Source organism: Lycium barbarum, chromosome 10 (genome assembly GCF_019175385.1).
Source record: "Lycium barbarum isolate Lr01 chromosome 10, ASM1917538v2, whole genome shotgun sequence".
In the NCBI taxonomy this organism is placed as follows: Eukaryota; Viridiplantae; Streptophyta; class Magnoliopsida; order Solanales; family Solanaceae; genus Lycium; species Lycium barbarum.
In genome coordinates, this window is record NC_083346.1 from 13,320,693 (window position 1) to 13,345,137 (window position 24,445).

Below are 24,445 nucleotides of genomic sequence, written 5' to 3' on the forward strand. Positions count from 1 at the left end.
CAACACCTAATAGTTTAGGTATGAAACTCGCAAAACTGTGCGATCATTAAAATTTAAGGCATTTACTTCTTCTTTTTTTCCACTTGGTGTTTAGTCCCTGCTTGGGACAATGACTAATCCATATGCGTGCCAATTGGGACCGTTCCCTACCGACTTGTACCAAAGACGACTATTCTAAGGGCTCGACCACAAACACTGATGAAGAAGGGAGGGGTACTTACTATCCCACCATAGCCGATGGTTTAGTAGGTCGCACTTTTATTTGTCTCTCCTTGGGGAAAACAGATTTGATCCACGAGCCTACCATGGAAGTACCAAGTTTCTTCTACCTAAATTAACTCCCTTGAGTTTGTACATAGTCAATATGGTAATTGCTTAGCCAAGATTGCATTCAATGGAAAAATCACGACATAGATTCTTTTTTGGGGATGGGGGTGGGGGGCTGCTGACAATTCTGACATATTCATAATTTGCACATTAAAATAAGGATGGGCTACTGACAATTTAAGATCCACATAACGTTCTTTTTTCTTTTAAGATAGGGATGTGGAGGACATGGATGGATTAAAAAACAGCCTGCCAAGTTTTTTAACATGCATGTTAATATCGTCAAGTCATCAAAATGTTAAGACAGCATATCGGCCGTTATTATCTAAATCCTAAAAGCTAATACTACATTCTAAAGAGGATTTACAGGCTGAGTCGGACGGAGTCGGACGGAGTTTCACCAACGTCATTCTGCAGGATATTGTCATGAAGAAAAGGTGTCCAACGAGATCGACTTCCTTTTAGTTGAGATCCAGCTTTCCAAAGTCCAGCATCTGCCAAGCCGCGTCTGAACCAGTCATCTCAGCAGCAGCACTCAGCCTGAAGTTTGTGTTCAGCTTACCATTGAGAGAACGTGCTAAATATTTCAATCTTTCCAATTCTTTCCTCAATGACCTGTACTGGGCTGCAATAGAGTTTCAGAACAAATATAAAGTCAGCTTATTCAAATAGCCGTTTGCTTCACCAGTCTGTTTAAACTACTATGTCATCGAGGATGTCTGCAATCAACCCTCATTTTTTTTTATTTTTTTTTGGAGGGTGGTGTTGTGGAGGGACGAACCAAGAAAAAGTTTGAATGCACAAATGATATAAAAGAAAAAGGAATATGACCGGTAGATCAATCTAAGAAGCTATAGATTGACTAATACAATTAAACTAGCTCAGAATTGCAATGGACTACAAATAGAAATTTTGAATCACGGCAGCTGTAACATATTCCTCCATAGTCTTGGATATGATTTTTTGCTTCCAATGTCAGAATGGGCAGATAAAGAAAAGTTGGAACTTTTGAAAATATGAATGTTACTACTACGCAAACAGTTGAGGCAAATAAGAAAGAAAATAAGATGAATGCGAAGCAGTTACTTGGTTGATCTTCACAATAACGGGGGTGACTAACTCCCATAGTTATGTTGTCCCCCAAAAGGAGGAAAAAAGGAAAGAAAAAGGAAAAACACCAGCAGTTAAGTAGCTACTTGAACTCTCTATCGAATAAAGCATTATGGATTGATTGATCTAAAGGTATACAACTCACCATCAACAATGACTTTTTCTTGCTGAAGTCTGAGCATCTGTTGCTTTAGCTCTCTATTTTCTATAGATAAAGTAACACGTTGCTGAAGCAGAGAAGCCACTTTGGCAGCTAAATCTGACTCTATAGCCTGTATTGAAAAACGAACAAGGTTGAGCACATATTACTTTATCTGCAACACCAAATACTGTGTCACTTGCAAAAGTAGGACTGCTCGGTTAGAAACTATTTTGTATGACATTCAGGATACTAAAGATTATTGTGATTTGAACAGTCTCTAACCTACACAGAAATGTTTTCAGCTAAGAGTTAAACAACATCAATTATTATGAAACTATTTGATATAGCATTCAGGTCACCAAGGATGGTTCCGTTTTGAACAGTATGGCATTAACTTTAGGATTTAAAAACTGTCGCAGACATAGAGAATCAGCACAAGCATTCATTTTTTAACATGGTCTTGGCTCAAGTCAATCCGAATGTGATTAATCAACAATTGACTTGTCGCGATGGAAACTTCACTTTTATAACAAAAGTAGAAAACTGGAACATTTGCCTCTGCAGTTCTTTAATCTATGCTGTTATATATGAGGCTCAAACTTTATCTGCAACATGAATTATTCTGTAAAAGAATCCTTTGGGAAAAGTCAAATTGTAGTAAGTTAGTAGCAAGTACCTCATATGTATTGACAGTTCTCTCTAGTTCAGCGATATATTGGAGTTTACGGACTCTTGACCGCTGTCCAGGATGCCTGTGTACAAATTCCATAATAGTTGTCAAATGTTATACTCTTCTCGAGAAAATAATCATCTCAGAATGACATAAATTCTCCTGATACGTGACAGACTTTAAAATAATATCGAACAAGAGCTCACTCCATGCATGTTTGCAATTTTATTAGTACAAGAGACTTTAGTAATTAATATTAAATAAAGATTGGGAATAATTTAAAAAGAAAAATATCTGCGACAACTTCTAAGAAACGTTTGACAGGAAATAATAGGGAATAATCGATAGAATAAAGATAATAGAACATCATAGCAATATCATTTGTTATCAGTGTTATCAAAAGCGAAAAGCGCAAAAAAGCTCTAAGGTCAGTTGGGGCTTTAAGCGCAAAGTGCAAATAAAGCGTGGGCTTTAATGAAAAAAAGCGCAATGGTACAAAATACAAATATATATATGTTTAGTCCAAGATTGATAATAATAAGCATGAATAACAAATATATGGACAAAGAAATTGTAAAAATAATACGATAAAGTGAAATATCAATCATCTAGTGTCACCTCTTCAAGAGAGGCTCATTGGCAAGGAAAGGTATGTCTTAGAGCCTTGATGTGACACTGAAGCGCACATAAAGCGAGGCGAAGCGCTCAACATGTTTTGAGCCTCGCTTCATGGCTTAAGCGCGCCTTTGATAACACTGTCTGTTATCTTTTGAAATATAATCTTATCTGTTATCTACAAGTATGTTAGGATACAGTTGGTCATGAACTTTGTAAGATACTGTTTTTCAATAATCCAGGCACACCCCAGAAAATTAAAGTGTTAACCCTATCTTGAGTAGCAGTAGTAATTAGGAACATGTGCAATTTTGGGCTTAAAGAATGATAAGTGACAGGGCAGTTCTCAATGGGTTTGTAGCATAGATGATTTAACTACTAACAGTTAAACTTTGCAAGTGAGATTCACTGACTTGGATCAACCAATGAACAAGAATTGAGCAAAGAGAGATTAGTTGCACGTTCAAAGGGATTGAGAGAGACTGATGCAAAACGTTTCGGCACATTTCCATTCCACTGAGAAGAGTTTGCCAAGACCGTTTTTGAAATATTGAACACGTTCGTTTCAGCACCTAACACCTCCAGATAAGATTTGGTGTAGAAGAACTAACAGGCACAGCAATTTCCAATAATGCAAGAGATTTAACTAAACGGGTTAGAAGCATTTCAACCGTTTGAGAAGTAAAGTGGAAAGTTTTCATATGATATAGAACCAATATGGCATCACTTTTTAAGAGGAAGGAAACATCCAGGAACCACTTGTCTCACAAAGCTAACATTTTCAAATTGAGATTTTATACCTAATTCTCATGCAACTCGAAGGCAACATCCTTTATAAAACAGAAAAAGGAAGCTCTTCTGAGTTTTCGGAATTTCTCTTTCCATTTGCTGATTTTGGAAGTTGGATGAGCCCTTTAAGTGCATAATTACCCACTGATTTTGGAATATGGACACAATTAACAAGTGAAAAGCATATGTAGATAATCAATCACCAAGTAATGATGAATAATCTTGGAAATAAGCATAAGAGTCTAGAATCTAACCGTTTCATCGACTTTGCCTCAGCGCCGACATCATCAGCTCCACCAGAAGCATTGCCCACCAACTCCGATCGTGCAGCTCCAGACACAGAAACACACCTATCTAAATATTGTAAAGGGTTTGGAGAAACATATTCTGATAATGCTGAAACTATAGCATTTTCTTCAAATGCTATATTGCTCTTTCCACGGGGCGAATTAGGACCATAGATACAATTAGTCTTTGAACTACTATCCGATTCACAAGATGCATTTGATTCAGTTTCGTCAAACTTATCAAAGCCTTCCAATGACACAAGAGTCAAAGAATCACTAGCTGATCTCCTATGCATTATGCCACTGGAATTCGAGTCCGGTTCATTCAACAACTCATCAAGCCAAACAGGCTGCTCCTCTCCGATAGAGCTTTGCGAAATAGATTTATCATGTCGAGGAGGCAACGGGTTATGTTGAACCAGGCAAGTTAACGGTTTCTTCTGAAACGGGCAGCGAGGCGGAAGATGAGCTTGCCTTGACATGGTGAACTTAAATACTAGGTGACCCTATCAAAGCTTTTATGATTTTCTTTTTAACTCCTTCACAACAGAATCTAACACACCAAGTCTTTCTCCCATGTTTCTGCCACCATCTTATTACCTAATTTCTACAAAAAGTTTTATAGAGCATGAAAATTAGAAAAATTACATTTTTGTAAGAAAAAAGGTAGTACTATTAAAATATAAATCAAAAATTCCATGAATGTATAAAATCAAGCAAAAGTATAAAATTTTACAGTTGGTATTCATGTCTTGGAAAGAAAATCAATAGATGGAAATACATAAATAGCTTATGACATTTGAGAATCTGAATTTGTTCCCATGTTTTTTTCATAATACAGAATTATTGCTAAAAAGGATTATTAAGTTCATTGGAAAAATCATACTAAAACAATGAGCCTATTTTATTTCCAAAATTAAAACACAAGCCAAAGGGAGCAAAAAATGATGATGTAAAAAAGAATAGAGATATAAGTTCACTTTGAAAACATCCATTAAACACCTTGATGAAATAGCAAACCAAGAAACTAAAAAGTACCCAAAATGCAGAAAAGGATGAATTATGCAAGTAACATGAAAATAGAGAAGAAAAAAAAAAAAGCAAGAAAAGGCAAACTACACAATCTAAATTCTCCATTGATTAAACACAATGACATGATAATTGAGTTTTCATAACTTAACAACAAACACTAAACCCTCAAGATTCTACTTCACTTTGACTCAAATTCTTGAACAACAAAAATAACACATTGCCAAAGGAATAAAGAAGTGCACATAAAAATTTTACAACTTGACAAAACTAAAAACCCCACAAAAAAATTGTATCTTGAATTCTTGAGATATATTCTAGGCATACCTTAGTTCTTTCTTGGTGGTTTTTTTTTTTTTTTTTCTCGAAGAGAGTGAGAAAAAAGAAAAAGAGAAGAGCTTTGAGTGTTTATGCAAATGCAAATGGCAATGTTAATAAGTAGTACTAGTAGCAAGTTGATGACTTTTTAGTAATTAGATATGGATTGAATAACATATAGTCCACAGCCCCATTAATACTCAAATTCCCATTTTATCAATGAACAAAATGTTAATGAGAGATTGTTATGTAGTAGTAGTACTACTACTACTATTTGGTAGCAGTGTAGCTTTGAGTTGTTCACAGCTCATCTTCACTTTTTCTACGTTGCGTATAAACTATAAATTTTTCACTTTGCCTTTCTTTTGCCATTTTCCTTTCTTCCTTTTTTTTTTCTTTTTTTTTTCCTATCTTCTCTCCCAAATAAACTGCATTTCCAGGGCCCTAGCTAATTAATATTCCCTCCGTCCCAATTTAAGTATTTTACTTTTCTTTTTAGTCTGTTTCAGAAAGAGTATCTCTCTTTATATTTAGTAAGTTGACAATTCAAACATCTTATATGTATGTTTCATAACCACAAGATTTAAAGGACATTTTAGTTCATTATACATATATTTAATTTAGGGCCACAAGATTCAAAAGTATCTCTTATTTCTTAAAACTAGAACTTATTCAAACTAAGACATTTAACTTGGGGACAGAAGGAGTAGTAGTTTGTAGGGGTGGGCATGGTACGGTATGGTAAGGTATTGAAAAGTTCGGTACGATAATTCCGATTTTCGATTTTTAAAAATACTATACCATTACCATACCAAATTAATTCTGTATGGTTCGGTATTTTTCGGTATAGTAATCGGTAACCATAATTTGTTCGACTTCGACCTACATATACTTATATAATAGATAATTACAACTTCAGCTATTCAAGAAACGTCTCAATTATATTGTACAAACACCTTACACATGTAAATATATTCAAAAGAAGCACAATTAATCCCCTTCGTAAATCAATTACACAAAAGGGCATTTCAATTAACATAGATTAATCAAAATTCCAACGTTTAAACAATTAATTTTGTACTAATACTTGTTTATATATTTGTTAGTATTAAAATATTAATATATATGACTTGTATATGTAACAATATACTTTGGTATGGTATTCGGTATTTCAGTATATTATTTATAAATACTGAACTTTTTAAAAATGCATACCAAATACCATAATACCAAAACCACGGTATAAAAAAATTCAGTTTCGTTATGGTAATCGGTATATACCATACCATGCCCACCCCTAGTAGCTTGTTTGTCTAAGTTTTTAAGAAGTGAAAAATATTTATTTTTTCAACAAAATACTTATTTTAGAGATTTGATGAGTTTGGCCTAACTTTAGGAACAAAATAAGTGTTTTTGAACCGTAGTAAAAGCTAACAACAACAACAACAACATATCCAGTGTAATCCACAAGTGAAGTCTGGAGAGGATAGAGTGTATGCAGACCTTACCCCTACCTCGTGGATATAGAAAAGTTGTTTCCGGGCTGGGATACCCTTGGCTCAAATGCAGCAAATCAAAACAGTTATGAAAAAGAAGCACTTTTAGAACATTGACGAAATATAAATTACTAGTCTAATATTAATGAAAGCGCTTTTGAAATTGATTAGCCAAATACAAACAATTATTCTCAAAAAATATTTATTTATTTTCGAAAAGTACTTTTGATAAAAAGCACTTTTTAAAATAAGTAGATTTTAAAATTTTGGCCAAGCATGCTATAAAAGTACTATATATCTGATAAGTATCAACTATCAAGTCTTGAAAAATAAATTTCAAAGTGTCAATACTAATTTTATAAATAAACATTTTGAAATGTTAGATTTTACTTGTATGGAAAGGTTGAAACTTGTAATAATAAGTTAGCATGTCTGGTAAAACGTCTTAATATTTACTTTTCTGTTAAAATGACCATATGTCTTTATTGCTATTTATCAAAAATATAAATTTAAAAACATTTTCATTGAAAATATGATAAAAGATGAAAATGGGAGAATTAGGAATTTTATTTTAAAGATTATAATTTATAAAAATATTAGAAATAACACAATAAAAAATTTGGTCAAATCAAAAGTAATTAAAGTTAAACAGCTATAAATATTATTTGCAAAGCATAGAGCAATTATGGAAGCTTTTGAGAGCATCCAGATCAATCATCTTTCGTTGTTTCTACTTTTGCAGAAAATAGTACTATTGCCCAATACAATGAAATTATGTAGTAGTTAGTCATATCTAACAAGGTACAAATTAATACTTAAATAATAAGATCATTTAAAAATTATTTGTTTGTAAATGGTTACACCAAGTACGTGTTGATAAGTGATAACTTGAAAAAATTGATAGAAAATAAGTTAGATGAATTGAAATTCATTCTCTAAATCACATTACATATCCTTTTGGACATGGATGACGCTAAAATGATAGCAGAAAAGTGATTCAAGAACTGTCTCCTCAATTATTGCCTCATTGTAAGAATTAAGGAATATATTCTCCATGACAAAGGGAATTTAAAGGACGGAAAAGAAGACACCAAATAATTCTGATAAGATAAAAACAATTCTAAGATCATTATCATCAATATCACTGTATTACATAATCATAATCATGAATGAATGAATCAAACTGTAGACACTTGACCGCTTCTATGATCATTATTTTCAAACATAATTTTATGAGTTCCGTCAAATTTAGCATTTTGATACAGAACTCAAATATCTAAGTTAAGAATCAGTAAAATTTTAATAAAATTAAATTCTAATTATATAATTTAAACAATGTGGCGAGTTCAGTATTAAGAACATAAAGATTGAACTCATCAAAATTAAATGTTGAATCTGGCGCCTGTGATGGTGAAGCTGAAGATCTTCTCTTCCATGTGATTCATGCCTCAAAAAGAGTCTTTTATTTTGCAATGATAGCTAAACATTGTCTATTATGTATTATTATGTTTGAGGAAGGAAACAAAGACATAAAATATCAGGGAAGATTCTTAAAATTATGCTTAGATATTTTTTTTTCTAAAGAGATTATTGACCCTTAGCGTAAAACATATGCATTTAGTGGTGCGAGAGACTTGAGATGATGAAAGGGACCACAACTCCAATAATATTTTTTAAAGCCTGCATGTCCACTAATCTTCCAAAGTGCAGTAATTTTTGGTTTAGTTAACCAAGTTGATTTTAATTAGTACTAGTACTAGTAATAAAGTATTTGTCACGTCAATCATATTTTCACTAATGGTTGAGCACACTCAAATCCTTTGGGAGGAGAATGGGAAGGATTTGGTTTACACTAACTGTTTGCTAATGGTTGCAGATACACAAACTAACATAAATGGAAGATTTTAATTCAACAGGTACCACAGAACAACCACACTGAAGGAATACCAACAAGCAGTGAAACACAGTGTAATCAGGATGTTGAGAAGTTTTACCAGCATAAATTGCAACTGGTTGGAGGCACTTTTGACAAATGACATGAAGTGGAATTACTGCTCCAAATGATTGAGCACATGGAACACAACAGACCTCTTGAGTACACATGGGCATACAGTTTCTATTTAGTGGTTGTTTCTTAGTTGGTGGTATTAGCACCCCGGGATGCTCATCCTATTGAGAACTGGTCATTAGTTAGAAAATGTACTGCCTTGGTGCATATAGAGGGCCAAATATAGAGCATGTGAGATATAGAAACAGAAGTTCTTTATGGAGCAATTATTTCAAATTTCATTCTATTAGTAATTTTTTAACAATTTGTAATATCAAATTAAGACAAGTTATAAGTCTCAATTTGATCATTAGTTTAAATTTTGTATTTTCATTAGCCTTTTGGCTAGAGTTGTACAAACTTCTAGATTTTTTTGATAAAATTTATAAAATTAGCCCTAGGCCAAAAGCCTAGTGGACTTTTATTAAAAAAAAAAAAAAAAAATTCATTTGTTGTTTTCCCGCCGTAATTATATGTCTTCCTTAGTGCTTATATGCTGAGTTTGGAACTAGCTAATTATAAATTACAGATTCACATGAATTCAATAACTTTTGCATAAATTTTATACTACTGTATATACCGATGTATATAGATTGATTGAGAATAATAAAGAACATGACCTTGAAGTTAAAAGAGAGCATGTTAATGAGAATGGAAGGATTTATACTAGTGTGTATATATATTTTTTACACACAGTTTAAGAATGAATTGGCAGGCCCCTTTTGATAAGCCGGTTTCTAAGAAAGAGATTAATCTAGATATTTTTTGCTTGCATTTTACTTCCTCCGGTTCAAAATAATTGAGGTTTTAGCCTCTAAAAGTTGGTCCAAAATAATTGATGTTTCACAAAACTAAGAAAGTATTTAGTTCTCTTTTTCAAATTTTCCCTTGACACATTTTCATATCCCTATAGTAATTATGTCATCCTTAAAAGACAAGAGAATCATAATTAAAGGGTATATAAGTCAAAACCTCTCTTAATTTTTAGGAGTTAGTGAATTTCTTAATCCATGTACTCAATCTTAAAATCTCAATAATTTTGTACCAGAGAGAGTAGTATTGTCAATTTTTCAAAACCAATATTTTAAAAGACGTCTTTGGGACTCACGGAGATCAAAAAATCACATTGTACGTAATGTTACTTTTTTTTTTTAATGTATTTCTAATATATATAAGCGGCTAAGGGGGTGCGAACACTGCATCAAATGCTTGTATCAACAGCTTTACAAATTGTACACAATGAATGTTTCTACCAAAAGCTATATAATTTGTACACTTTACCCAACTTATTTTTTATCTCACGTGGACATATGCCATAGTACTTAATATTTATTTCCTTCTCATGTATAGACGTATGCACTTCAATTTTAATTCTCCCACACATTTATTTCCTCCATGCACATTTACTTGTTCACTTTTGACTTTTCACGCTCTTGTTGAATATTTATTCTCTTCTCATGTATAGACGTATGCAGTTCAATTTTAATTCTCCTACACAAATTTATTTCCTCCGTGCGCTTTTACTTGTTCACTTTTGACTTTTCACGTTCTTTAAGAATTAACCAACACCGCAATACCTTATTGTACCAAAAGCTTTATAAATTGTACGCACAATGAATGCTTGTACCAAAAGTTATATAACTTGTACACTTTAACCAATTACATTTTTATCCCATGTGGACATATGTCATAGTACTTAATATTTATTCCTTTTTCATGTATAGATGTATGCACTTCAATTTTAATTCTCCAACACATTTATTTCCTCCGTGCACATTTACTTGTTCACTTTTGACTTTTCACGTTCTTGCTAAACATTTATTCTCTTCTCATGTATAGACGTATGCAATTCAATTTTAATTCTCCGTGCACTTTTACTTGTTTACTTTTGACTTTTCACGTTCTTTAAGAATTAATAAATCTCACGTGGACATATGTCGTCATAGCACTGAATATTTATTCTCTTCTCACGTATACACGTGCGCACTTCAATTTTAATTCTCCGAAACATATTTATTTTCTCCATGCGCTTTTACTTGTTCACTTTTGACTTTTCACGTTCTTGCTGAATATTTATTCTCTTTTCATGTATACATGTATGCACTTTAATTTTAATTCTCCGACATATTTATTTTCTCCGTGCACTTTTACTTATTCACTTTTGACTTTTCACGTTCTTTAAGAATTAATAAAGGAAGTACTCCCTCCGTCCCATATTACTTGGCCACATTACTTGACTTTTCACATTCTTTAAGAATTAATAAATGAAGCACTCCCTTCGTCCCATATTACTTGTTAAGTCCCCAGGGGTCCACAGTGTCTTAATTGTCCTTTCATTTCCTTCATTTGACATATACTCCCTCTATCCCAATTTAAGTGTCTGCGTTTGACTAGATACATAGTTTAAGAAATAAAGACCTTCATCTCATATTACTTGGTCACATTATTATACTTGACTTTTCACGTTCTTTAAAAATTAATAAATGAAGTACTCCCTTCCGTCCCATATTATTTGGCTACATTACTAAAAATATATGTCTATTTTTCTATTCTATATTTTTTTTTTGTTATATTTCTATTAGATATAAACGCCCAAGGTGGACGAACACAGCAACAATAAGTTGTACAAAAAGCAACTGAAATTGTACTCTAAGCAGGGACTAACATGTGTATATTTCAGAAGTTGAACATTAATTCTACCTCTTTTGTGTTTACTTTTTATGTCCTCACAGGTCCGCAGTGTCTCAATTGTCCTTTCATTTGCTTCATTTGGCATATACTCCCTCTATCTCAATTTAAATGTCTGCGTTTGACTAGACACGGAGTTTAAGAAATAAAGATAGACTTTCAAATCTTGTGGTTCTAAATTAAAAGTATGTATAATATAATAAAATATCTTCTGAATCTTGTGATTATAAACATGACATGTAAGATATTTGAATTGTCAACTTACTAAATATAAAAAGAGGCGGACATAACCAAAATAAGACAAATTTTAACAACAATTGAGAAATTAAGGGGAAAAATAAGAAGAAAAAAAATATATAAAGACTCACTAAGGAGAATCGCATTATCGTTTGCAAAATATACAAACCATAAAAACTAACTAAATTAATCATGTTGGGCCCCGTACATTGCACGGGCATAGTTTGCTAGTATATAGAATAGATAATAAATTCCTTAATGATGTTCTTATCTCTTTTACTGGGTGAGCTCAACATCAAAAGGTTCGACACTCGTCCATTGATTTATGTGTAATCGTGGGAAGATTCCTTATTTAATTAATATCATCATTAGCAAAAAAAAAAAAAAAATTACTTAACCCTTGACTCCTTAAATCTCTCTTCATCAATCCCAAATCTACAATTTGAGAATATGTTTGCAAATCAATTTGTATTCCTTAATATCGCATATTCTCAGGCTTCATTTATTAAATAAATTATAAATTGCGAATTTCAAAATTTTGCCGCACTTATGCTTCATCTGGTATTAGGTCAAACGTTTTATCAAAAACTATTTACTTGCCTCCATCAACAATATTGTGATATACCTTGACAAGAAAGCAAAGCACTTGTTTAAGGCTTTACTTAGACATGTGAAAGCAACAAATTTTCATGAAGTGACAACTTTACTTGGCATGCTTTTTTAGACCCCTCTAAAGATTCTTATGTTTTCTAGACATTTTTAGAGAAGTATATGTAATGATTTCTTACACTGCAACAATTTTGTCTATTCAAAGCACTAGTTATAAGTCGATATTTGGTTATGCTATTACCTAAACACCATCATGAAATCAAGATCTAGAAGGTAATATATTATATTTTCTTCTAACTAAAAATTGAATCAACATAGTACTAGATTTTGTAGACACTTCCTTGTGGAGCTTCCACATGCTATATACTAATAGCTAAAAATATCTCTTTATCAGTTTTATCATAACACAACTTGAAGTAAAAGTGTGGGGTTTTGAGAGGGTGGGGCTGTTGTTATTTATATATTATTTAATTGGAAGATAATGAATAGTGATTTCATATGTTGCACATTTGAAATAGCTTGATGTACTTTCATATATTATTTGAAGGCTTAATACCTAGATGGACCCTTAAACTTGACATGTTTTGTAAGATAGCCATATAAACTTATAAGGTGACCAGATAGACACTTAAACTTACTCAAAGTGTATTTTTCAAGTTTTTCAGTTGTTTTGAAAACAAAAACTATATTTTTCAAACACTCACAATTTTCATGGCCAAACAAGCCCTAAATATATCACAAAATATTTTTTTTAAAATGCAAAAATAAGGCAAACGCATATACATGAGACTATAAATGTGCACTTAAACCAATAAATACTCGCTAATCGCAATTTTGCAGCTTTCAATTAACTCAGTTTTTTTTTACACTTGAATAATTAAAAAACAATAACTTTAACCAATAAAAATCCTTAAAAAAAGAAATTTCAAATTAAGAAATTTCTAAGTTCAGTATTTCAAGTGTAAAAGAAATTTCAAATTAAGAAAACTGTAAAGCCGAGAAGAAAATCCTTAAAAAAAAAGAAATTTCTTAATTTGAAATTTCTTTTTTTAAGGATTTTTATTGGTTAAAGTTATTATTTTTTAATTATTCAAGTGTAAAAAAAAAACTGAGTTAATTGAAAGCTGCAAAATTGCGATTAGCGAGTATTTATTGGTTTAAGTGCACATTTATAGTCTCATGTATATGCGTTTGCCTTATTTTTGCATTTTAAAAAAAAATATTTTGTGATATATTTAGGGCTTGTTTGGCCATGAAAATTGTGAGTGTTTGAAAAATATAGTTTTTGTTTTCAAAACAACTGAAAAACTTGAAAAATACACTTTGAGTAAGTTTAAGTGTCTATCTGGTCACCTTATAAGTTTATATGGCTATCTTACAAAACATGTCAAGTTTAAGGGTCCATCTAGGTATTAAGCCTTATTTATTTGAATGTAATGTTAGGTTATTTTATACCAAATACTTTTGTCTTGTTCCTAATAGGGCTGCTGAAAGTTTGGCATATTCATTCAACTATATGTGTGATTTGGTTGGTTGGCGAATGTGCTAATTCAAGTTGCTTCATTTTCTATTGCAAGTTGTCAACTTCTTCTATATTTTTAATCCAATTTGTTAATTAACTCTTCAGTTGTTTATTGGCTTTCTTGCTTAAGCAGATAGTTTGTAGAGATATTTATTGACATGGATTTACATTTTTTAAATTAAAAAATATAGAGCTGAAGACTCAAAAATGGGAAGAGAGAGACAGAAGGAAAAGAAAAGTAGGCACATGACACCTTTGGTTCGAATTTAGACCTTGCTATTTTTATTTGATTATCAGGGGTAAAAATCACCCTCTTTGTTTGATTATCAAGTTTGAGTAATAAATTGAGGATGACAACAACAACATGTCTTGTGTAGTTTTACAAGTAGGGTTTGAGGTATAGTGTGTACGCAGACCTTACTCTTATCTTGAAAGATAGAGATGTTATTTCTAATAAATCCTCAGCTCAAGGAAAAGAATTGACTATAATGTATAATCAAATAGTTATTGAATCTTATTTAGAAACAAAAACAAAAAGATAATGTCGAAATGGCTTAACCTTAATAATAACAAATTAAACCGTAAATAATTGGTACTAAAAGTTTTTACTTAAAAGATCTATATCATGCACTGTTTCGTTTTGCTACAATGCTGACGAGCACAAGTTTTTATGCCTTAAGGACTCGTGATTTTGTATAACAATCATAATAGGATTTATTAGAATAAAAAAAAAAAAACTTGTTAGCTACATATCAAGCAACGAACCTATAGAAATGACATTGATGTTTATAGCCTGTTCGGTCATGCTTTTGAGAGGTCAACGAGTTCTAATTAAAATGAATCTTAATACATCCTTTCTCGTTATTTGACACTTCAAAGCACTTTTTAGAAAGACATGCCAAAGACATGCAATTCATCAAATGTACTAAAAAGCGAAGCACTTCTTAAATGAATAGACCAAACACAGGCTGCTTATCTCAAAACATATTTTTTAAGAACAACTATTTAATAAAAGTAAACAATGTTTAGAAGCTTGGTCAAACAAGCACTTAATTAGAAATATAGGAGAAAACATACTTTTTTGCTTTTAAATTCATTTACGAAGGGTGGACTTGTTACAATGTCAAGATCGAACCATAAATGCAGAAGATGAAGTAAAGAAAACCCTAAAGGTTGAGAGAGAAAAGAGATGGAAAAACTTTCATTATCTGTGTAGAGAATGAGAAAATGAATATTACCCCCTGTCTAGAATGTTCTGATCAGCCTTTTATATACAACATTTAAAACAACTAAAGGGACTAAAGTGTGTATCAGCCAATCTTTAAGTTGGATCCGGGTCAATGGAGACTTGGGCCTGGGACTTGCATGTATGAATTGGGCCTCGGTCAATACCCCCCTCAAGCTGGAGGGTGCAAACACTCCAAGCTTGCGCAACATAGAGTGATGAAGAGGGTCAGGCAGCATCTTCGTCATAATATCTGCCAACTGATCAGAGCTGCGTACAAAATGTAGAGAAATGAGAGCAGACTGCAAACAATCACGCACATAATGGCAGTCTATTTCGATGTGTTTGGTGCGCTCATGGAAAACGGGGTTCTTGGCAATGTGTAAAGCAGCTTGGCTATCACAAAATATAGGAACAGGGTCTGAAACATGAAGGCCAAGGTCTGCAAGTAGCCTGACCAGCCAAGATATCTCAGCAACAACCTTGCGTAAAGCTCTGTATTCAGCCTCGGCTGACGAAAGGGATACAGTTGGTTGTTTCTTACTTTTCCACGAAATGGGGGAACCACCCAAAGTCACATAAAACCCAGTGACAGACCTTCTAGAGACAGAACAGGCAGCCCAATCAGAGTCAGAGAAAGCAGCCAAGGAAAAATCAGGAGATGAAGATAGCAAAATACCCTGATCAGGTGCATTCAAAAGATATCTTAGAACATGTATAGCAGCCATCATATGAGGAACCCTGGGACTTGCAAGGAACTGACTGAGATGTTGCACCGAAAAAGATAAATCAGGCCGAGTATGTTGGAGGAAATTCAGTTTGCCAACAAGCCTCCTATAGATGGTTGGGTCAGGTAGGAGGTCACCTAAATCCGGAGACAATTTCACAGAACCATCCAAAGGTGTAGCAACTGGAGAAAACTGAGAGCATTTGAATTCCTCCAATAAGTCAACAGTGTATTTTTGTTGGTTCATAAGGTAGCCAGATGGATGGGATAGAATTTCTAAACCAAGGAAGTAATGAATTAGACCCAAGTCTTTGATTTTGAACTGGGAATCCAAAAATGGTTTCAAGCTGTTCATTTCAGCTATGTCACTACCAGCTAACAAGATATCATCAACATATACCACCAAAACCACCAAAGTATCACCAGAGACCTTTGTAAATAAAGAATAATCATTTTTGCTGGGAATGTAGCCCCGAGACAACAGTGCTTCAGACAATTTGGAAAACCACTGTCGAGAAGCCTGTTTGAGGCCATAAAGAGACTTCTTGAGCTTGCATACCAAAGGAGATGGGGAAGAAGCAGAGACAGAAGATACTTGAAGTCCAGGAGGTATTTTCATGTATACATCCTCATGGAGATCACCATGGAGGAAAGCATTGTCGACATCAAGTTGAAAAATTGTCCAGTTTCTCTTAATAGCAAGTGACAAGAGACACTTAACAGTGGTGAGTTTAACAACCGGAGAAAAGGTTTCAGTGTAATCAATACCCTCCTTTTGAGTATCACCTCGGATGACAAGTCTAGCCTTATACCTTTCGATAGAGCCATCAGATTTTTGCTTGATCTTATAAACCCATTTGCATGGGATAACTTTCTTGTGAGAAGGGAGGGGAACAATGTCCCAAGTATTATTAGCCTCAAGAGCCTGAAATTCTTATAGCATTGCCTCTTGCCAAGCAGGATTGGAAACAGCCTGTTGGTAAAACTGAGGCTCATGCATATGTAGAGTAGCATTGGAAACCTTGGAATTGACAGGAAGGGGTGTGGAGGCAGGAAAGACAGAGTAACAGACATAGTCAGCAAGATGAGAGGGTAGGTGAGATCGTCTAGAACTCTGCCTTGTTGGTAAAGGAGGAGAAAGAGGAGGGGGGATAGGTACATGTTCAGGAAGAATAGGAGGTGGAGAAGTTGGATCCGGAAGAAGAGGTGGAGAATTAGGAGGAGCAGGAGCAGAATTTTCCAAAGAAGGAGAAGGGAAATCTGAGAAATCAGGTGGAGGAGGTGGAAAAACAGTGGGGGAAGAGTGAGGATAAGGGAATAGATGTTCATGAAATACCACATCCCTGGAATAAAAAATGGAATGGGTGGTCAAATTTAAGAGTTTGTACCCCTTTTTGCCAAAAGGATAACCCAGAAAAATGCTAGCAATAGACCTAGGTTGAAATTTTCCTCTACCTAGTTTAGGAGTGGAAGCATAACAAAAACAGCCAAAAGATCTAAGGTGATCATAACTAGGGGAAGTACCATGAAGTTTTTCAAATGGAGAAACATGATGTAGAATTGGAGAAGGAAACCTGTTGATGAGGTAGGTGGCTGTGAGTACACAGTCACCCTAGTACTTTAAAGGAAGTTTGGATTGGAAAAGAAGTGCTCTAGAAACCTCAAGAAGGTGTTTGTGTTTCCTTTCTACTATGCCATTTTGTTGTGGGGTATGAGGAATGGTGGTTTGATGAAATATGCCATTGTCAGAGAAAAATTGTTGAATTTCTGAACCACTACCTAATTCATAAGCATTGTCTGACCTAAATGTTTGAACATGAGACTGAAAATGTACTTTGACCATTACTGTGAAAGCCTTTAATACAGAGATAGCATTGGATTTGGAAGATAGTAAATGAGTCCATGTAACTCTTGAAAAATCATCAACCAATGTTAAAAAATATTTATGACCATTGTATGTTTGGGTGTTATAAGGACCCCATATGTCAATATGCACAAGTTGAAAAGGTACAGAGGTGTGAGTTGTGCTATGTTGAAAGGGCAATCTTTGTTGTCTGGCTTGAGGGCAAATATCACATAGGAACAGCTGTTTAGGGGAAAGTTTATCAGAGAGAAAAGGTATTGATTTCATTCTATTAAAAGGCATGTGTCCTAATCTTTGATGCCAAAACAGGTCAGTCTTATTAACAACAACATCAGAATTACAAGTAGTAGGAATAGAAGAACCAGGAGAGTGAGGAATATTACAATGGAAAGTAGAGTCTACAGAAGTAAAAGAAGCAACAGGTGACTGACTGGCAGGAGAGTTCATGAAGTATAGGCCATTTGCAGCTTTACCAATTACCAACTGCCTCTTCAGAGAAAGGCCCTGTAAAGTGCAATTGGTTTTGGTAAAAAGAGCATTACAATTAAATTGAGTAAGTAATCTATGGACAGAGATGAGATTAAAATGAAAGGATGGAACCAATAGTACATGATGAAGAATCATATCTGGTCTAAGGTGCAAGGATCCTGTTGATATAACTTTCACTTTATATCCGTTAGGTAGTATAATTAGGAAAGGAGAAATTAGAGGTGTGAGGTTGTGTAGAAGGTGTTTATGTGGTGTCATGTGGTTAGTGGCACCGGAATCAATAATCCAAGGATTTATTCCTAAATTTGACACTACAGATGCATGAAAGACAACAGAGTTAACTTTAGGATGGTTGTACACACCTGCAAAACTGGCATAACCTGTGTTGTCATGGGAAGAGTGTTCTGATTGAGCAGAGGAGATATGGTTGTTGTGGAATAGAGTCATGAGGTGCTGATATTGAGTTTTGGAAAAACCATGAACAACAGATTCAAAGCTTGAGTCAGAGTTACCAAGTTCTGGAGATAAACCCTCAGTCTGAACACAGGAAGCAGCCCTCTTGTTCTTAGTGAACTTAAAATCCGGAGGGTACCCATGAAGTCTGAAACACTTCTCAATAACATGTCCAGACCTTTTGCAGTACTTACAGTAGAGATTATTTGGGCTGATTGGAGCATATGGAGCAGATCTCTTTGATTCAAACTGATGGGGACTGGTTGTAACAAGCCTCTTAGAGTTGTAGTCAAATTGGACCCTTTGAGTGAAATTTTTACTATTTGGATACTGTGGGGAATTGGATCCTCTATGAAAAGAGCCTGAGTGTTGAGTAGAACCCACATGGAAAGAAGCTGAATCACTTGAAAAATTGGGGATTGGAGCAGAAGTTTCTTTTTGCCTCTCATCATGTTGAAGCATGGAATAAGTCTTACTAAGTGAGGGTAGGTTATTCATCATGAGGATGTTTGACTTACAGGTAGAATATGATTCATTTAGGCCACTGAGGAATTGAAAAAGTTTTTGTTCCTCAATAAACTTGGGCAGTGCACCACAGGTGCACACAGGCCCAACATAAGCAGTGTTTAATTCATCCCATAGGGCCCCAATCTGGTGAAGTAGGAAGCAATGCTCGAGGCCCCTTGGGAAGTAGAACTAAGCTCCCTTTGTAGTTGAATGTACTTAGAACCATTTGATTGCCCAAATCTTTCAGTTATATCAGTCCAAATGTCTTTAGCTGTATCAAAACCCATTACACTAGTTGCTATGTCTGTGGAGAGGGAATTGGTTATCCAAGCAATTACCATATCGTTACACCTCTCCCAGAAGGGGTAATAAGGTGAATCAGCTGCTGGTTTAGCAGCATTACTAGTACCAGTTATCATTCCTAACTTATTTTTTGCAGATAAGGCAGTAAGCATATTTTTCCTCCATACTACAAATCCATTTCCATCAAACTTAGGAGAAACTAGATGAATACCCGGACTATCAGACGGATGAACATAGAAAGGATGAGTAGATGGTATGTTGAATTCCTCAAATCCTTGGGTCGAAGATGCAGTAGATGTAGCCATAACGACTTGACTAATGAAGATACAATATTTGACAGTCACAAATAGCAGGTAACAACACGAAAATTCAGAGGATCACAAACAGAAAATGCAACTACAATCAACTGGTACACATATAGAAATGAAATAGTGTTAGTTTACCGCCCTTCTTCGCAACCCGAAGAAGCAAGGCCTTGAAAGTCAATTTTTATCCCCAAATTTTTTCGATTCCTCTCGAACAGAAACCCTAGATGCGATTTGCTCGAACAAAGCACCACCGACACTCAAAATTCAACCAATATTGAACGGAACAAGGATGAAAATGTTTACAAACATCTGGAGAAGATTGCATAAGCCAAAAATGGCAAAAAAAATCGATTTAAGCTACTGGGTCAATGAAAATATCGAAAATAAACTTCCAGGGTAAGATCGTTTGATAGAGGGGAACAAGGAGATCTCGAAAAACCTGCTCTGATACCATGTTACAATGTTAATATCGAACCATAAATGCAGAAGATGAAGTAAAGAAAACCCTAAAGGTTGAGAGAGAAAAGAGATGGAAAAACTTTCATTATCTGTGTAGAGAATGAGAAAATGAATATTACCCCCTGTCTAGAATGTTCTGATCAGCCTTTTATATACAACATTTAAAACAACTAAAGGGACTAAAGTGTGTATCAGCCAATCTTTAAGTTGGATCCGAGTCAATGGAGACTTGGGCCTAGGACTTGCATGTATGAATTGGGCCTCGGTCAACAGGACTCATCAATTATGGAGAGAAATTTAGGAAAGTTTAGCCGTTGTTGAACTTGGACCTTATATAGACAGTGCAGAATGCAAGCATTACCTAATTCTAAGATAAACAAACTTCAAATATGAGCAAAAAAATGTGTAGAAAGCTGAAATTAAGGATTGCTACTTTAGTTATGGAACTTGTGATTATATTTTTACAATATTAATTCAGATAAAAGGCCTGAAAACTTGTTTGTTGGACTAACCTGGTTTTCTTTGTTTTGCTGCTCCGTTGTTTTACTGCTTACAGAAAATAAAAAATAGAAAAATTGATGTAAACACAGCCACTGTATAATAGCATTTGTTTGCAGAGAACACTATATTAAAAACTAATTTGACGCTTCAATTCGAAACCTAAATTTTTTCTAGTAATTGTTCTTGAATCAGCATGGTTGGAATTCGTTGGAAATACCTAGACAATGTTACATTCAAATTTTTTAGAAAGATTGGAAATAATTTGAATTGGTTTGAACTCAAAATCCAGAGTTGAACATCGCCAGATAAATACAGTTAACTCCAGAGATATACACAAATGTACATGGATATACTTTGTATCCATATATATATATATATATATATATATATATATATATATATATATATATATATATATATATATATATATCCATGTGTATATCCACGTATATTCGTTATATGCTATGTATTCTACGCATATATATATGTGTATATCCATAGATATACACAGATGTATACCCCCTGCCATGCAACCGTTCTCAATAAATCATGTTAACCACTGTGATTGCCAACACCCTTTTCCTTTATAGCCACCACCTCCGCCTTCAACCTTGTTAAAATATCCCAATACCAAATAGGAAAAATCACCAATTTTGAATAAAAAAGAAACATCATATTTTAAAATTAAAAAAAAAAAAAAAAAGAAGGATAGATCTTGAAAATACAGAACAAAATCCCATTACATTTATGTGGTGCTAAGGGGAGACAAAAGTCGCAAAACTATCTTATTTGCGCAAATCTCACAAAATACACATGGGCAAGCAGAGGCGAATCTAGGATTTCTAGAAAATGGGTTCACTATTAAAAAAATGAGGGAAAAAATGCATTAAGTGGGGATTGATCCTTGAACTTCTAGGTAAATAACTTAAATTTGAACCAAGTGCGCTACTAAGCCTTTTGTAGCATGAGTTCCAAAAGGTAATATTTGATATATTTTAAGAATTATAAGAAATATACATATAATATACCGAGTTTAATCGGGTGACCATGAGTTCACGTGATTTTTTTTTAACACCGAAATTCGCCCCTGGGGGTAAGTGCACAAATAACTAATTGTAGGATTCTATTTAAGGCATAAACCTAGGTTTATAAATTTTTGTAAGTTCAACTGTTTCACAATTTTAGACATACAGAAAGCCATTCTTCAAACAAAATATTGAAAGTTTTTGTTTGAAGTTTCGTTCCATTTTTCACATGTTTAAAGATTCCAGTGTAAGGAAACAATAAAAGATACCGAAGTCCCCATTTTAAGTATGATGAGCAACCACATATTTGTGATTATTCCATTCAAATAGATTCTTAGATTTATTAAATATGAATAACCAAATTCCCAGACTATTCATGCGTTCATTCCGTACAAATACCGTTGATTTCTTGTTTGAATTTTAAATTTGTGTGGATTTGATTGATGTTCCTTAGACAATAAGATGGGAACTGAAGAGGGGAAATAAAAGAAATAAGTAATCAAAATATCAATCGATAGACATCATAAGAAATGTCTAAAGTTGATTCACGTTTAAAGTTATTAAGATATTTATCTCTGGACTTTTTGTATTTATGCCTGAAGTTCAAACTCAAATTTACTTGTCATCAATTATTTGCACGTTAAAATGACGAACCCTTTTACGAGGAAATTTATGTAACTTTATTTATGCTTTACTTTTTAGAGTGAAATGCATTGACAAACACAAATTTTCTTCATTATGAGCTTATGCTTAAAAATTTCTTCGAATTTTTGTCTAGCAACAAAAGTGATATTCATAGACAAAGAAGAATAATAAAAAAGACTAGCTAAGAGAACCCACCACCTTTTTTTTTACTGTAATAGCTGAAGCTATAATTCATAGATGCAACATGCAATTTTTTTTGTCTGAATCTTATCGACATTAATACAAATTAAATAATTTTAAAAATTTGGATGGAATAATAATATTTTCGTCCCTCAATTATGATTAAATTCTTACTTTGATTCTTGTGATACATGACATGTCATATTTAACCTTCAATCAATTAAAGATATTTGTTTTCGATCTTTTTACATTGAAAATATGTTATGTTTAGATTATTTTTAGTGTACGTGAGTACGTCACCCTTCAAATATGGAATAATAATACAAGTTTAACATAACATACGATAATAAAACGGTAAAACAATAATACTTCAACAATTTGTCATTATTCACAAAAAAATGGATCAAAAATGCATATTTTCATGCAATAAAAGATTTAAATATGCTTAGTTAGATATCATAAGAATTAAAATAAGGATTTTAATAATGGGAAAAGGGTAAAAAATGCCCCTCTACTTTGGGAAAAGGGCTAAAAATATCCTCCGAACTGATTTTGAGTAAAAAATTCCCCTCCCGTCATTAAAGTTTTCAAATATACCCCTGTCTTAACGGAAATCCGCAACATAACCCGATTTCATTTTTAAACTCACTACATTTAAAACCTACCTATCTAAATAGAAAACGCATATGAGTTGCCCGCTCCTATGCCTAGTGGCTCCAGATGTAGGACTCGGGGACAAGTTGGTCACATATGGGTTGAGTCGGTTTTAAACGGAGCGGGTTTAGAAATGAAATCGAGTTATGTTGCAGATTTCCATTAAGACAGGGGTATATTTGAAAACTTTAATGACGGGAAGGGTATTTTTGACCCAAAATCAGTTCGGAGGATATTTTTAGCCCTTTTCCCAAAGTAGAGGGACATTTTTTACCCTTTTCCCTTTAATAATTAACAGACGAAAAGTGTTATTCCCCTATAATTTGGCACAGTGTGCTAAGTGTTAGACTTAATTGGCATATATTAGCCAATCTTTAATAAGTTGGCACAAAAAGGCCAATATACATGTTTTGGGTCAAATAGTTTAGCACACCATGACCCATAATTTTTTGAGAAAAAATAGCTCCCACCTTTTCATTCTCTCTCCACGTTTGTTTTCTTTATACGATAGTTTCTGTCATTTCTTCTCTCCAGTTTCTCATTCTCTCTCCATTTCAACTCTCACCATTTTTTCTCCTAAAATCATTCAATTAGAACTCCCACTACAAGAATCTCTCACAATAAACTTTCGTAGTACACCCGTAAATTTTCAAAAAACTTATTAGGTTTAGTAGAGTTCAAAATAGGGATACACCTCCGAATCAATTTTTGTTGCCATTTGTTGATTTATACTACAAATATATAGGGAAGAAAAGTTCTTCAAACAACTTTAGCAAGAATCGGGCTTCTGTTTCTGATTTTGAACATTCCAATTTCGAAAATTCTGATTTCGAAATTTCTGATATGGATAATTTTGATTCTGAAGATTCTGATATTGATAATTCTGATTCTGAATCTATTTGATCAAATTCGTGTATTGGATGATGAATGCAATTTTGAGTTGTATACATATGTTTGAGTTCTTGTTCTTTTATCGCAACTGTATTGTGTATACATATATTGTATACACCTTCTGTTTTTTTTTTCCAGGTTGTTATAGTCACCTAATGTATACATGTGTTTGGTTATTGTTTTTTATTGAATCTGTACAAAACATATATTGTAGACACCTTTCGGTTATATAAACGAAATGTATACACATGTTGGGTTTTATTGCATATGCTTTGTATACATCTATTGTATACACGTGCTTGTTTGTTGAATACAATTGGTTTATTAT

General features: G+C 33.6%; 2 protein-coding genes across 3 annotated transcripts; both read right to left on the reverse strand.

The window, feature by feature from the left end:
• Nucleotides 1-510: 510 nt before the first annotated feature.
• LOC132615034 (basic leucine zipper 6) lies at nt 511-5,589 on the reverse strand. Of its 2 annotated transcripts, XM_060329589.1 has the most exons (5): nt 5,297-5,589; nt 3,908-4,547; nt 2,256-2,331; nt 1,583-1,709; nt 511-952 (listed from the first exon to the last, which is right to left on the reverse strand). In XM_060329589.1, the coding sequence occupies exons 2-5, from the start codon at nt 4,420-4,422 to the stop codon at nt 789-791; spliced, it is 882 nt and encodes a 293-aa protein (XP_060185572.1). In that variant the 5' UTR covers nt 4,423-4,547; nt 5,297-5,589; the 3' UTR covers nt 511-788. The 2 variants fall into 2 exon arrangements, with proteins under 2 accessions (XP_060185572.1, XP_060185573.1); XM_060329590.1 differs by lacking the exon at nt 5,297-5,589 and having other exon boundaries at nt 3,908-5,289.
• Nucleotides 5,590-19,270: 13,681 nt separating this feature from the next.
• Nucleotides 19,271-19,759, reverse strand: LOC132612741 (uncharacterized). The gene has a single exon (XM_060326838.1). The coding sequence runs from the start codon at nt 19,757-19,759 to the stop codon at nt 19,271-19,273; it is 489 nt and encodes a 162-aa protein (XP_060182821.1).
• Nucleotides 19,760-24,445: the final 4,686 nt, after the last annotated feature.